The sequence below is a fragment of the Hyla sarda genome, chromosome 2, assembly GCF_029499605.1.
Source record: "Hyla sarda isolate aHylSar1 chromosome 2, aHylSar1.hap1, whole genome shotgun sequence".
NCBI lineage: Eukaryota > Metazoa > Chordata > Amphibia > Anura > Hylidae > Hyla > Hyla sarda.
The window spans coordinates 483,351,429-483,365,127 of record NC_079190.1 but is presented as its reverse complement, the minus strand read 5'-3'; the positions used below and the strand labels follow the sequence as shown (position 1 = coordinate 483,365,127).

At 45.2% G+C, this 13,699-nt stretch overlaps 1 protein-coding gene across 2 annotated transcripts in view; it reads right to left on the bottom strand.

Moving 5' to 3' along the window:
• Positions 1-13,699, bottom strand: part of LOC130357111 (interferon alpha/beta receptor 1-like) — a 69,578-nt gene that overhangs the window by 4,751 nt on the left and 51,128 nt on the right. For both annotated transcript variants that reach the window (XM_056559504.1, XM_056559505.1), the window contains exons 7-8: positions 8,007-8,136; positions 4,248-4,402 (exon numbers count right to left, since the gene is read on the bottom strand). In XM_056559504.1, coding sequence (XP_056415479.1) covers positions 4,248-4,402; positions 8,007-8,136 — 285 coding nt within the window. The remainder of the gene's footprint in view (positions 1-4,247; positions 4,403-8,006; positions 8,137-13,699) is intronic.

Sequence of the window (13,699 nt, the reverse complement as noted above, 5' to 3'; positions counted from 1 at the left end):
GGCAGACATATAGCGTTATCTGCCCCCCCCCCCCCACAGCACTTCTATATACATATGCCAGGCGCTGCGCTATGTATGAAAAGTATTTCTATCAGCAGCATTGAACGGCCGATGCTGCTGCTAGAATGCTTTTCACATATAGCCTGCAGTGGCATAGGTATATAGAAGCGCTGCTAGGCTACATTATACATGCGCTGCGGGGGTATATATTTAATGTGCCGGCGGGGGGGTACATATTTATAAATGCATGGTGGGGGGTCATATCTAATGAGCTGCTGGGGGGCTAGATATATAGGCTATATGTCTGCCCCCCCTGCAGCGCTATATATCTTGCCCCCCACAGTGCTTTTAATATAGATATGGCCCCCCTGCTAGTCACAATGTTCATTTTTAAATCTCCTGCAGGGAGCCCTGATTGGCTCGGTACCGTCCATTCAGGGCTCCCCGCGGGGGATTCAAAAATGAAAGTAAAACACACTGATACATCGCAGGGTTGCGGAGCATGCCGCCCGCTCCCCTGCTTAATAACTTCAGATCGCATCGGGTCTCAGAAGTGAAACCCCGTGGATCAATCCCTCAGCCCCTGTACTACAACCCCCATCATGGTACAGACTCTGTTCCATGATGGGAGTTGTAGTACAAACACTAATGTAGCCTCCCCAGCTGTCTGCAGACTCCCGCAGCGAGGGAACTACTACTACTCCCATCATGGAAACAAGTCTGTTCCATGATGGGAGTAGTAGTAGTCCCGGCTGTGGGAGTCTGTAGGCAGAGGTGTTTAGCCATACATGAGGGATAACGGGTCTTTTAACGGATGTTTATTCATCCGTTAGCACCAGTTATTTCATCCATTATTAAACGTCTGTTTTTACACAGAAAACGGACATTTAATAACGGATGAATGCTCATAGTGTGAAAGCAGCCGAACATGAAAGGAGATTTCCAGTCTAAAACTAATACAATGAATACACCTAGAGAGCATAGGAGCTGTCTGTATACAGTTTATCCATTTAAAAGGGGTACTCCGGGAAACTGAATTTATTAGACACTTATTCCCTATACACAGGATAGGGCATAGATGTCTGATCATGTGGGGAGTCTAGGTAGATAGGTAGAGAAAACAGACATGGTCGCACATCTACAATCTGTATTTTGATCAACTTGCTTCTCAGCATAAATTCAAAAACCAACAGGTTGTTAGTATACATTTTGATCAAAAAGTACAAGCCCACTCGCCATGTCAAGGCCACCTATTTAGAGTGGGTCCCTAATGTCCCTAGCATAAAATGGCGTAGCACTGGGCGGCGACCACCACCGCCGTAACACCAGTGCCCACAGAGGGAATGACCCACTGGCAGAGCAGCCCCAATGCCACTCAAGCCAGTCACAGTGCCGCGCCTCCCACAATCACGGTGCCACGGCAGCAACCGATGCCGCACAGCACCACACCAGTGTGAACAAGGTGCAAAAGCTTACTTACCATGTGCTCCCAGTCAGACTGGGAGGCTGCTAGAAATGAAGAGGCACTGTGTAGCGACATGCTACTTTGTATAGGGTTGGGGCAGAGTGCAGACAAGTGAAATCCAAAAAAAAAAAAAAAACACGTGGGGAGTCTGACAACGGGGACCCCTGCGATCTCCTGTATGGGGCCCCCGTTTACTTACCAATACTTGGCGCGCTTCAGCCCCCACCTTTATGAACGAGCGCAAGTGACAGCCCGCTCAGCCAATCACCGGCTGAGGAGTGACTTCACTGTGGCCAGGGACTGGCTAAGTGGGACGTAATTTGCCATGTCCAGGAAGGTGAGGACCGGAGAATGCCAAAGACTGGTAATTTGATGGGGCCCCATACAGGAGATTGCGGTGGTCCCAGCGTTGGCCTTCCAGTGATCAAAAACTTCTCCCCTATCCACATGATAGGGATAAGTGTCTGATAGGGTACTCTGGGAAACTGAACTTTTTACACCTAAAGTGTTACTGTCATTTACAACTTCTGATATGTCCAGACATTTAGAAAGCTGCGATCGTGAGTTATAACCCGGTGAAGTGCAGCGTGCTTGACTCCACAGCTGTCAGTCAAACCCGATTCATTCACTATAGACTATAATGGGGGGGAATGGGTCAGATGAGGCGGCCGGCCAGGCATGGAGGCGGCTGCCGCATCCTTCACCAGTTATAAATCGCCATCGCAGATTGTCTATGGACTGAGACTGAACAACATGTCAAAAGTTCTTACAAATAAAAGTAACGTTTTAATTAGAAAAACAGTATGCAGTGAGCTCATATACTCCAGCCAGTCCCAGATTGTAGGGAACCCACATATTCTTCTTCATGCCTATGCAGGGGATTTGGAGCTTTCTATCAAAATCCAACTTCTATAAACATTTTATATATATATATATATATATATATATATATATATATATATATATATATATAAAATGAAAATTATCAACACAGATACAGTGGGGCAAAAAAGTATTTTAGTCAGCCACCAATTGTGCAAGTTCTCCCACTTAAAAAGATGAGAGAGGCCTGTAATTTTCATCATAGGTATACCTCAACTATGAGAGACATAATGAGAAAAAAAAAAGCATTACATCACATTGTCTGATGTTTAAAGTATTTAATTGCAAAATATGGTGGAAAATAAGTATTTGGTCACCTACAAACAAGCAAGATTTCTGGCTCTCACAGACCTGTAACAACTTCTTTAAGAGTCTATTTTGTCCTCCTCTCATTGCCTGTATTAATGGCTCCTGTATGAACTTGTTATAAGTACAAAAGACACCTGTCCACAACCTCAAACAGTCACACTCCAAATTCCACTAAGGCCAAGACCAAAGAGCTGTTGAAGGACACCAGAAACACATTGTAAACCAGCCCCAGGCTGGGAAAGCTGAATCTGCAATAGGCGAGCAGCTTGGTGTGAAGAAATCAACTGTGGGAGCAATTATTAGAAAATGGAAGATATACAAGACCACTGATAATCTCCATCGATCTGGGGCTCCATGCAAGATCTCACCCTGTGGTGTCAAAATGATCACAAGAACGGTGAGCAAAAATCCCAGAACCACACGGGAGGGGGGGGGGGGGGGACCTAGTGAATGACCTGCAGGGAGCTTGGACCAATGTAACAAAGGCTACCATCAGTAACACACTACACCGCCAGGGACTCAAATCATGCAGTACCAGACTTGTCCTGCTTAAGCCAGTACATGTCCGGGCCCGTCTGCATTTTGCTAGAGAGCATTTGGATGATCCAGAAGAGGATTGGGAGAATGTCATATGGTCAGATGAAACCAAAGTAGAAATTTTTGGTAAAAACTCAACTCGTCATGTTTGGAAGAGAAAGAATGCTGAGTTGCAACCAAAGAACACCATACCTACTGTCAAGCATGGGGGGTGGAAACATCATGCTTTGGGGCTGTTTTTCAGCAAAGGGATCAGGACGACTGATCCGTGTAAAGGAAAGAATGAATGAGGCCATGTATCGTGAGATTTTGAGTGAAAACCTCCTTCCATCAGCAAGGGCATTGAATATGAAACGTGGCTGGGTCTTTCAGCATGACAATGATCCCAAAAACACCACCCGGGCAACAAAGGAGTGGCTTCGTAAGAAGCATTTCAAGGTCCTCCTCCAGATCTTAACCCCATAGAAAACCTTTGGAGGGAGTTGAAAGTCTGTGTTGCCCAGCGACAGCCCCAAAACATCACTGTTCTAGAGGAGATCTGCATGGAGGAATGGGCCAAAATACCAGCAACAGTGTGTGAAGACTTACAAAAAACATTTGATCTCTGTTATTGCCAACAAAGGTTATATAACAAAATATTGAGATTAACTTTTGTTATTGACCAAATACTTATTTTCCACTATAGTTTGCAAATAAATTCTTTAGAAATCAGGCAATGTGATTTTATGGATTTTTTTCTCATTATGTCTCTCATAGTTGAGGTATACCTGATGAAAATTACAGGCCTCTCATCTTTTTAAGTGGGAGAACTTGCACAATTGGTGGCTGACTAAATACTTTTTTGCCCCACTGTATTTGGAGGAGTCTCACTTTGCAGGGTATGTCGGTAATATCTCTGCTTTTTTTGTTAGTCAATTGGAAAGAACATTTGTCCTGCTAATAAAGATGCAGGACTTGTGTAAGTATGCTGTCAGGATCGGTATATACATTTGTATATAGCGGTTACCGTTCTGGGCTGTAAACTTTGGCTCTCCCTTATTATCTATTCTCTCACCTTCTCAATGCACGATGGCAGTCTCCTGGGTGGGAAGAATTTATGCTTTATGTAACGTTTTAAGGGGAATAAGCAGATGTAAACAACGACAGAAATCACAACTATTCCCAAAAAGGCGAATCCAATTATCCATGCAAACAAATAAGACTTGGGATCTAAAATAGAAAAAAAAAAAAAAAAAACACATATTAGCTGAATAAGAAGACAATGCTTAGCAAGTCTATGTTGTCTCCTATTTCTGTATGTAATATCTATCTTGTATCCACCACTCTCTCGTACCTATCTGTAAACCGAATAGTCACTTTATTAGCCCCCCATCTAGTAGCACGTTGGATCTATTTTGGCTTCGAGAACTGCAGCATTTCATTGTGCCATAGATTCCTCTATGTGTGGTTATTGTTCCGAAGGAATATTAGTGCGGACAGAATGGCTTCTTGCAGTGATCGCACATTAGACAGAGGTCCTCATATGCCCTGAGCAGCCTATTCTACCTCATCCCTGCAATGCTCTATAGTGGTGGTCTCCAATGTGCAGCCCTCCAGATGTTACAAAACTACAACTCAACTGGGAGTTGTAGTTTTGCAACATCTAGAGGGCCACTGTTTGGACACCACTGCTCTATAGGATTAAGATCTGGGGACTGTGGAAAGAGGGAAGAAAGTGCCATGCTAGCGACCGCTTTCGTACACAGCCGTGTACTTCTTCCGGACAGAAGAAGTACACGGCTGTGTACGAAAGCGGTCGCTAGCCTCTGAGCGCCCCTGCAATATCCTGAAATGCCCCCCGTCATCTGAAGAAAACACGAGTGATGGTGAGTGCAAGCTTCTGCTATATTCTTTACATTATGATGTTTATATATGTCGTCTTTATGCAGCTCAGCACCTCCAGCACCGGCCACTGATGCTTACTAGAGCCTATTAGGATTGCACACACGGACTGTTGGATTCGCATAGTGCTCTTTGCTATCCTACTTTCATTCAGTTATTCCTGCAGCTAATCCATGACTATATGACCCTTTCAGATGGTGCACTGTCCTGCTGACAGTCTCCTTCTCCCAAACAGCAGCCATGGAGGGATAAACTTAAGCGGCTATATGATATACCCATATATCTAGATATGTTCTAATGTCTAACCATCCATTCACAGGTATCGGAAGAGCCAAGATGTGCCCAGAAAACATTCCCCCCACCAGTACGCTTCCTACACCAGCCTGACCTGTTCACACCTGACAGGAAAGGGCATTGGTTCATGCTGCTTGTGCCAAATTCTGACCCTGCCATCAGCATGGTGCCACCAGGCCATGTTTCTCCACATAGACCTGGATCCATATGACCAGGCCATGTTTCTTCACAGAGATCCGGGTTCATGTGACCAGGCCATGTTTTAAAAAATTTTATTTTTTTTTTAAACCAGATAGTTTTTATTGAACTTTCTTTTAGCATAAAACAAAAAAACATACAGAAACAATAAACAACCCCCCCCCCAACCCTCCCACACAACCCCCTCCCCAACCCTCCCACACAACCCCTCCTTCCCATGTCCCGTCTACTTCCCCCATAACAAATCCGAGACAGCAATACAGAGAAATTGGTAGCACAGTCCCCGGCCCCATCCGCATACATGGAATGTAAATATGGCAAAGAATACAATCTCAAAAAAAAAAAAAAGTACTTCCCTCCAAAGGTAAGATACAGATAAACAAATACACTCAGAGGAAAGGTATGTACAGGCCAGGTTTCTCCACATAAACCTGGATCCATCTGACCAGGCCATGTTTCTCCACAGAGATCTGGATCCATCTGACCAGGCCATGTTTCCCCACAGTGATCTGGATCCATCTGACCAGGCCATGTTTCCCCACAGAGATCTGGATCCATCTGACCAGGCCATGTTTCTCTATAGAGATCTGGATCCATCTGACCAGGCCATGTTTCTCCACAGAGATCTGGATCCATCTGACCAGGCCATGTTTCTCTATAGAGATCTGGATCCATCTGACCAGGCCATGTTTCTCCACAGAGATCTGGATCCATCTGCCCAGACCATGTTTCCCCACAGAGATCTGGATCCATCTGACCAGGCCATGTTTCTCCACAGAGATCTGGATCCATCTGACCAGGCCATGTTTCCCCACAGTGATCTGGATCCATCTGACCAGGCCATGTTTCCCCACAGAGATCTGGATCCATCTGACCAGGCCATGTTTCTCCACAGAGATCTGGATCCATCTGACCAGGCCATGTTTCTCTATAGAGATCTGGATCCATCTGACCAGGCCATGTTTCTCCACAGAGATCTGGATCCATCTGCCCAGACCATGTTTCCCCACAGAGATCTGGATCCATCTGACCAGGCCATGTTTCTCCACAGAGATCTGGATCCATCTGACCAGGCCATGTTTCTCTATAGAGATCTGGAGCCATCTGCCCAGACCATGTTTCCCCACAGAGATCTGGATCCATCTGACAAGGCCATGTTTCTCCACAGAGATCTGGATCCATCTGACCAGGCCATGTTTCCCCACAGATCTGGATCCATCTGACCAGGCCATGTTTCTCCACAGAGATCTGGATCCATCTGCCCAGACCATGTTTCCCCACAGAGATCTGGATCCATCTGCCCAGACCATGTTTCCCCACAGAGATCTGGATCCATCTGACCAGGCCATGTTTCCCCACAGAGATCTGGATCCATCTGACCAGGCCATGTTTCTCCACAGAGATCTGGATCCATCTGACCAGGCCATGTTTCTCCACAGAGATCTGGATCCATCTGACCAGGCCATGTTTCTCCACAGAGATCTGGATCCATCTGCCCAGGCCATGTTTCTCCACAGAGATCTGGATCCATCTGCCCAGGCCATGTTTCTCCACAGAGATCTGGATCCATCTGCCCAGACCATGTTTCCCCACAGAGATCTGGATCCATCTGACCAGGCCATGTTTCTCCACAGAGATCTGGATCCATCTGCCCAGACCATGTTTCCCCACAGAGATCTGGATCCATCTGACCAGGCCATGTTTCTCCACAGAGATCTGGATCCATCTGACCAGGTCATGCTTCTCCACAGAGATCTGGATCCATCTGGCCAGGTCATGTTTCTCCACAGAGAACTGGATCCATCTGACCAGGCCATGTTTCCCCACAGAGATCTGGATCCATCTGACCAGGCCATGTTTCTCCACAGAGATCTGGATCCATCTGACCAGGTCATGCTTCTCCACAGAGATCTGGATCCATCTGACCAGGTCATGTTTCTCCACAGAGATCTGGATCCATCTGACCAGGCCATGTTTCTCCACAGAGATCTGGATCCATCTGCTTTCTTGGATTGTCAATATACGCTTTTTTATAATTCTTTTGGCCGAATCCGCTCACAAATGCATTGCTGTCTATGGAGAAAGCACATTTCCAAGCAGTCCTAGTGCTGGCATTTTCTACTGGTGCCAGCTATATGTGGATTGTCTTCCCGGGCGGACATTCCACAAAGTTTTCGCTGTATGTTCTCAATGTGGCATCGGATCGAAGTTTCCGTCTGAGCAGCTGCCGCTGAGATTCTTCGGCTCAAAGACCAGGCGGATCTGCGTCCTGGGAGGTTCATGCTAGGCCGAACCCCCTTCCAGCCTCATTCATCTCTCCTTCATGCCCTCTTGGAGCGGGCAGTGCACATGCTCAAAAAGATGCACAAAATTGCGCAAGAATGCTGAAAAATGGAGATAGACTTCATCACACATACGCTCCACTTGTCTTTTTACACACCTGTCGTGATGCAATAAACCTCGCTGTACTGACTGCTCCTATTACTACCCGCACATTGCATCTTTGCTTTGGCACAGTACGTTGTGGAGGGTTCTAAAGACTTTATCTTGAAAAATGGCTCCTCTTTATCCTAGAAAATAAAGCATAAGATCATCAGTAAGATATTTGTTCAGCAATTTCTAATCTTACAGCCAAATAGATGCACATATCTGCTGATTTCAGTCCTGTATCAGGCACATGTACAATTAATATTGCACATTATGAGAATCTATAAATAAGAGGGAAACGACAACTGCACTAAGAGTTTCTGGTCCAGGAAAATTGGTTTTCAGTTGTAAGTGTGCTGCATCCAAGGCATACAAGAAGTACTGATAAACATTTCCAAGGAAGAATAGTCAGGAGGATTTACTTTTCTCCCTGCCCTGTGGATGTTTATTTAAGGAGTACTGTATCAGGTTTTTTTTTTTTAACAAAAATTGAAAAAAAAAATTTTTCAAATTACCATCTGCCCCTCCCCCGTTGAGCTGATATCGGTCTTCGGTCCCGGTCCTCCTGTGTGCACAGATAGTCACACTGCCATTGGCGTATCGCCGACCGCAGCGGTGTTCCGCCTCAGCCGGTGATACACTGAGTACAGGGTCATGTTACATGCCTGGACCCAGCCTTCTCCCTGCTCCCTCGGCTTGTCACATGACACTGCGCTCAGCATAACCCCGGGCCGAGTTGGGACATCGCTGTGGCAGGCAATATATTGATCGCAGTGTGACGGTCTGGAAACAGGAAAAAGACCAGGACTGGAGGACAGAAGAGCTATATTGGGGCGACAGGGAAGTGACGGAAGGGGAGTTAAAATAAATTTTTTTACTCTTTGCAGTCCGAGCACAATGGGATAATATACAAAAGCGCTAGAGTACTCCTTTAATGGGCTCACAAGAAATTCACCAGTGTGCACAACCAGTTGAGTGGCCAGACAATAATCATAGTAGCAGGGTAAAACGTATACTGGGGTAGAGCACACCCACAATATTTTTTTTTAGAATTTTCCTTAGATGGGAACTATGAAAATAGATGGAAAACTGAGTAACTGCTTTACCCCTCCCCACCAACATCCAAGATTAACCCCTTTCCGTTTGCCCCATGTAAATTAAAGGGTTATCCAGGATAAGAAAACCATAGCTGATTTCTTGAAAAGAAAAACAAAACAAAAAAACAGCATGTTGCTGGTCACTTTATTCCGGTAATGGTATCTGCATTTAGGGGGCTGTCCCGTCCTTTGATGCTAATCGGTTAACATCGCAACTGAAAGCCTTCTTTAGGCCTCTATCAGAGATGAGCAAACTTACAGTAAATTCGATTCATCATGAACTTCTCGGCTCGGCAGTTGATGACTTTTCCTGCATAAATTAGTTCAGCTTTCAGGTGCTCCCGTGGGCTGGAAAAGGTGGATACAGTCCTAGGAGACTCTTTCCTAGGACTGTATCCACCTTTTCCAGCCCACTGGAGCACCGGAAAGCTGAAATAATTTATGCAGGAAAAGTCAGCAACCGCCGAGCTGAGAAGTTCGTGACGAATCGAATTTACTGTAAATTCGCTCATTTCTAGCCTCTATGCCCGCTGTGTTAACTCTACTAATACAGTCTTTGGGACTGGATTGACCTATATAAACAAATGATTGATTGTAAAAGAATTCTAAAAGTGTGAAAATAATAATTAAACATCTACAAAATCCCCCTAAATCATTCCACTGTTTCCATTTTTCCAAGAAAAAATTCTTTCAAAAAATAGAAAATAAAGTAACATATTTGGTATCACTGCTTGTGGAAAATTCCGAACTAATAAAATATAATGTTATTCATCAAAAAATTCTATCTAAAATGGTACCAAGAAAAACTACAGATCATGGGGCAAAAAATGATTCCTAGCCATCCTAGACATGTTATCTCCTATGCAAAGGCATAGGGCGATGAGATGTCTGATCGTGGTGGTCCGGCTGCTGGGAACCCCTGCGATCACCTGCACGCCACCTCGGCATTCAGCAATTTTTGTTCCGAACGCTCGGTTCAGGGCCATGGTTGTGACGTCATGCAACACCCCCTCATGACTGCACACCATGCCCTCTCCATTTATGTCCTCCAATAGACATGAATGGAAAGGGCATGGCATCACGTGAGGGCATGGCGTGATGTCACGACCTCCGCCGCAGAAACCTAGCATTCTATACATACTGTGGTGGGATCCCCTTTGGATAGGGGATAATGGCCCTTTATAAAACTGTGTGAGAGAAAAAAGTGGAATGATTTTCTCACAGCAACCAATCACAGCTCAGCTAACTGGCTCTGGTAAAGTGAAAGCTGAGCGGTGATTGGTTGCTGTTGGAAAATCTCTCCACTTTTCCTCTCACACAGTTTGATAAATCTGGTTCAATATGTCTAGGAGACAAATAAATCATGAAAGTTCTAAGGGTCAGAATAGGGTGATTTTAAGCAATTTTTTACTTTTTTGAAAGTAGTAAAAATAAAACAAAAGCTGTGTAAACAGGCTATCGTTGTAATTGCAGTGGCCCACAGATTAAAAATTGCATATTAGTTTAACCTCATTAAAAAAATATTTACCAAGTGTTGTTTAATTGGGGGGATTTTTTCTATTTTACCCCACAAATAATTTTTTTTATTTTGCTGTACATATATGAAAGGTGCCATACAAAGTAAAACTGGTCAAGCAAAACACAAGTCGTCATATGGCACAGGTGATTGAAAAAGACTGCAAAAAGAGTCATGGCTTTTGGAACCAAGGAGGAAATAAAAAAATACAAAATAAATTTACAGCCTTGAAAGGGTTAAAGAAAGTGAAGACCAACATGGAGCAGTTTTTTTGGCAAGTTTAGCAGGGACATTATGAGCATAGAAACATAGAATGTGTCGGCAGATAAGAACCATTTGGCCCATCTAGTCTGCCCAATAATCTGAATACTATGAATAGTCCCTGTCCCTATCTTATATGAAGGATAGCCTTATGCTTATCCCATGCATGTTTAAACTCCTTCACTGTATTTGCAGCGACCACTTCTGCAGGAAGGCTATTCCATGCATCCACTACTCTCTCAGTAAAGTAATACTTCCTGATATTACTGCAGCAACCTTTGCCCCTCTAATTTAAAACTATGTCCTCTTGTGGTAGTTTTCCTTCTTTTAAATATGTTCTCCGCCTTTTCCGTGTTGATTCCCTTTATGTATATAAAGTCTCTATCATATCCCCTCTGTCTCTTCTTTCTTCTATACATGTTAAGGTCCTTTAACCTTTCCTGGTAAGTTTTATCCTGCAATCCATGTACTAGTTTAGTATCTTCTTTGAACTCTGTCTAGAGTATCTATATCCTTCTGGAGATACGGCCTCCAGTACTGCGCACAATACTCCAATGGAGGTCTCACCAGTGTTCTGTACAGCGGCATGAGCACTTCTCTCTTTCTACTGCTTATACCTCTCCCTATACACCCAAGCATTCTGATAGCGTTTCCTGCTGCTCTATTACATTGTCTTCCTACCTTTAAGTCTTCTGAAATTACTCTTAAATCCCTCTCCTCAGATACGGAGGTCAGGACTGTGTCAAATATTCTATATTCTGCTCGAGGGTTTTTACGCCCCAGGTGCATTATCTTGCACTTATCCACATTAAATTTCAGTTGCCAGAGTTCTGACCATTCTTCTAGTTTTCCTAAATCCTTTTCCATTTGGCGTATCCCTCCAGGAACATCAAACCTGTTACATATCTTTGTGTCATCAGCAAAAAGACATACCTTACCATCGAGACCTTCTGCAATATCACTAATGAAGATATTAAACAATATTGGTCCCAGTACAGATGCCTGAGGTCCCCACTGGTGACAAGACCTTGCTCTGAATATTCTCCATTGACTACAACCCTCTGTTGTCTGTCACTCAGCCACTGCCTAATCCACTCAACAATATGGGAGTCCAAGCTCAATGACTGCAGTTTATTGATAAGTCTTCTTTGTGGCACAGTGTCAAAAGCCTTACTAAAATCTAGATATGCAATGTCTACTGCCCCTCCACCATCTATTATTTTAGTCACACAATCAAAAAAATCAATAAGATTTGTTTGACATGATCTCCCTGAAGTAAACCCATGTTGTTTTTCATCTTGCAATCCATGGGATTTTAGATGTTCCACAATCCTATCCTTTAGTAGGGTTTCCATTAATTTCCCCACTATTGATGTCAGACTTACTGGCCTATAGTTGCTTGATTCCTCCCTACTACCTTTCTTTTGAATGGACACGACATTCGCTAATTTCCAATCTTCCGGGACGACTCCTGTTACCAGTGACTGGTTAAACAAATCTGTTAACGCTTTTGCTAGCTCACCACTAATCTCTCTTAATAATTTTGGGTGTATCCCATCAGGCCCTTGTGATTTACCGTATTTATCGGCGTATAACACGCACCCCCATTTTAACAGGGAAATTTAAGTAAAAAAGATAAAATGTAAAATAAATGACTTGGACTAAATGCCACATCATCCCCCCCAACTTCGTTTTCTTCTGCACCTCAGTTTGGTCCTGTCCCCTCCAGTGCCACATCATTCCTTCCCTTTTATCAGTCCCTGTGCCACATTTACCCCTCTCATGTCTCTTCATTTCCTCGTCATAGACCACCACTAGCCATACAGACATTAAGCCTTTAGTGCCTCCCCCACCATCATTTCCCCGTCTCATCATCCCCCCACCCTGTCTCATCATGTCCCCCATCATTCCCCCCCCCATCATCCCCCCCACCCTGTCTCATCGTCCCCCACCCTGTCTCATCATGTCCTCCATCATTCCCCCTCATCATCCGCCCCACCCAGTCTCATCATGTCCCCCATCATTCCCCCTCATCATTACCCCCACCCTGTCTCATCATCCTCCCTCATTCCCCCCCCCCTCATCATTTCCCCCTGTCTCATCCCCCCATCATTCTCCCCCCTCATCATTTCCCCGTCTCATCCCCCCCCTCATCATTTCCCCGTCTCATCCCCACCCTCATAATTTCCCCGTCTCATCCCCCCCATCATCATTTCCCCGTCTCATCCCCCCATCATTTTCCTGTCTCATCCCCCTGTATCATCCCCCCCATCATTTCCCCGTCTCATCCCCCCCATCATTTCCCCCCGTCTCATCCCCCCCCTCATCATTTCCCCCTGTCTCATCCCCCCCCTCATAATTTCCCCGTCTCATCCCCCCATCATCATTTCCCCGTCTCATCCCCCCATCATTTTCCCGTCTCATCCCCCTGTATCATACCCCCATCATTTCCCCGTCTCATCCCCCCCATCATTTCCCCCCCTCATAATTTCCCCCGTCTCATCCCCCCCTCATCATTTCCCCCTGTCTCATCCCCCCCCTCATAATTTCCCCGTCTCATCCCCCCATCATCATTTCCCCGTCTCATCCCCCCATCATTTCCCCGTCTCATCCCCCTGTATCATCCCCCCATCATTTCCCCGTCTCATCCCCCCCATCATTTCCCCCCCTCATAATTTCCCCCGTCTCATCCCCCCCCTCATCATTTCCCACTGTCTCATTCCCCCCCTCTTCATTTCCCCGTCTCATTCCCCCTCGTCATTTCCCACTGTCTCATTCCCCCCCCTCATCATTTCCCCCTGTCTCATCATCCCCCCCATCATGTTCCTCCTA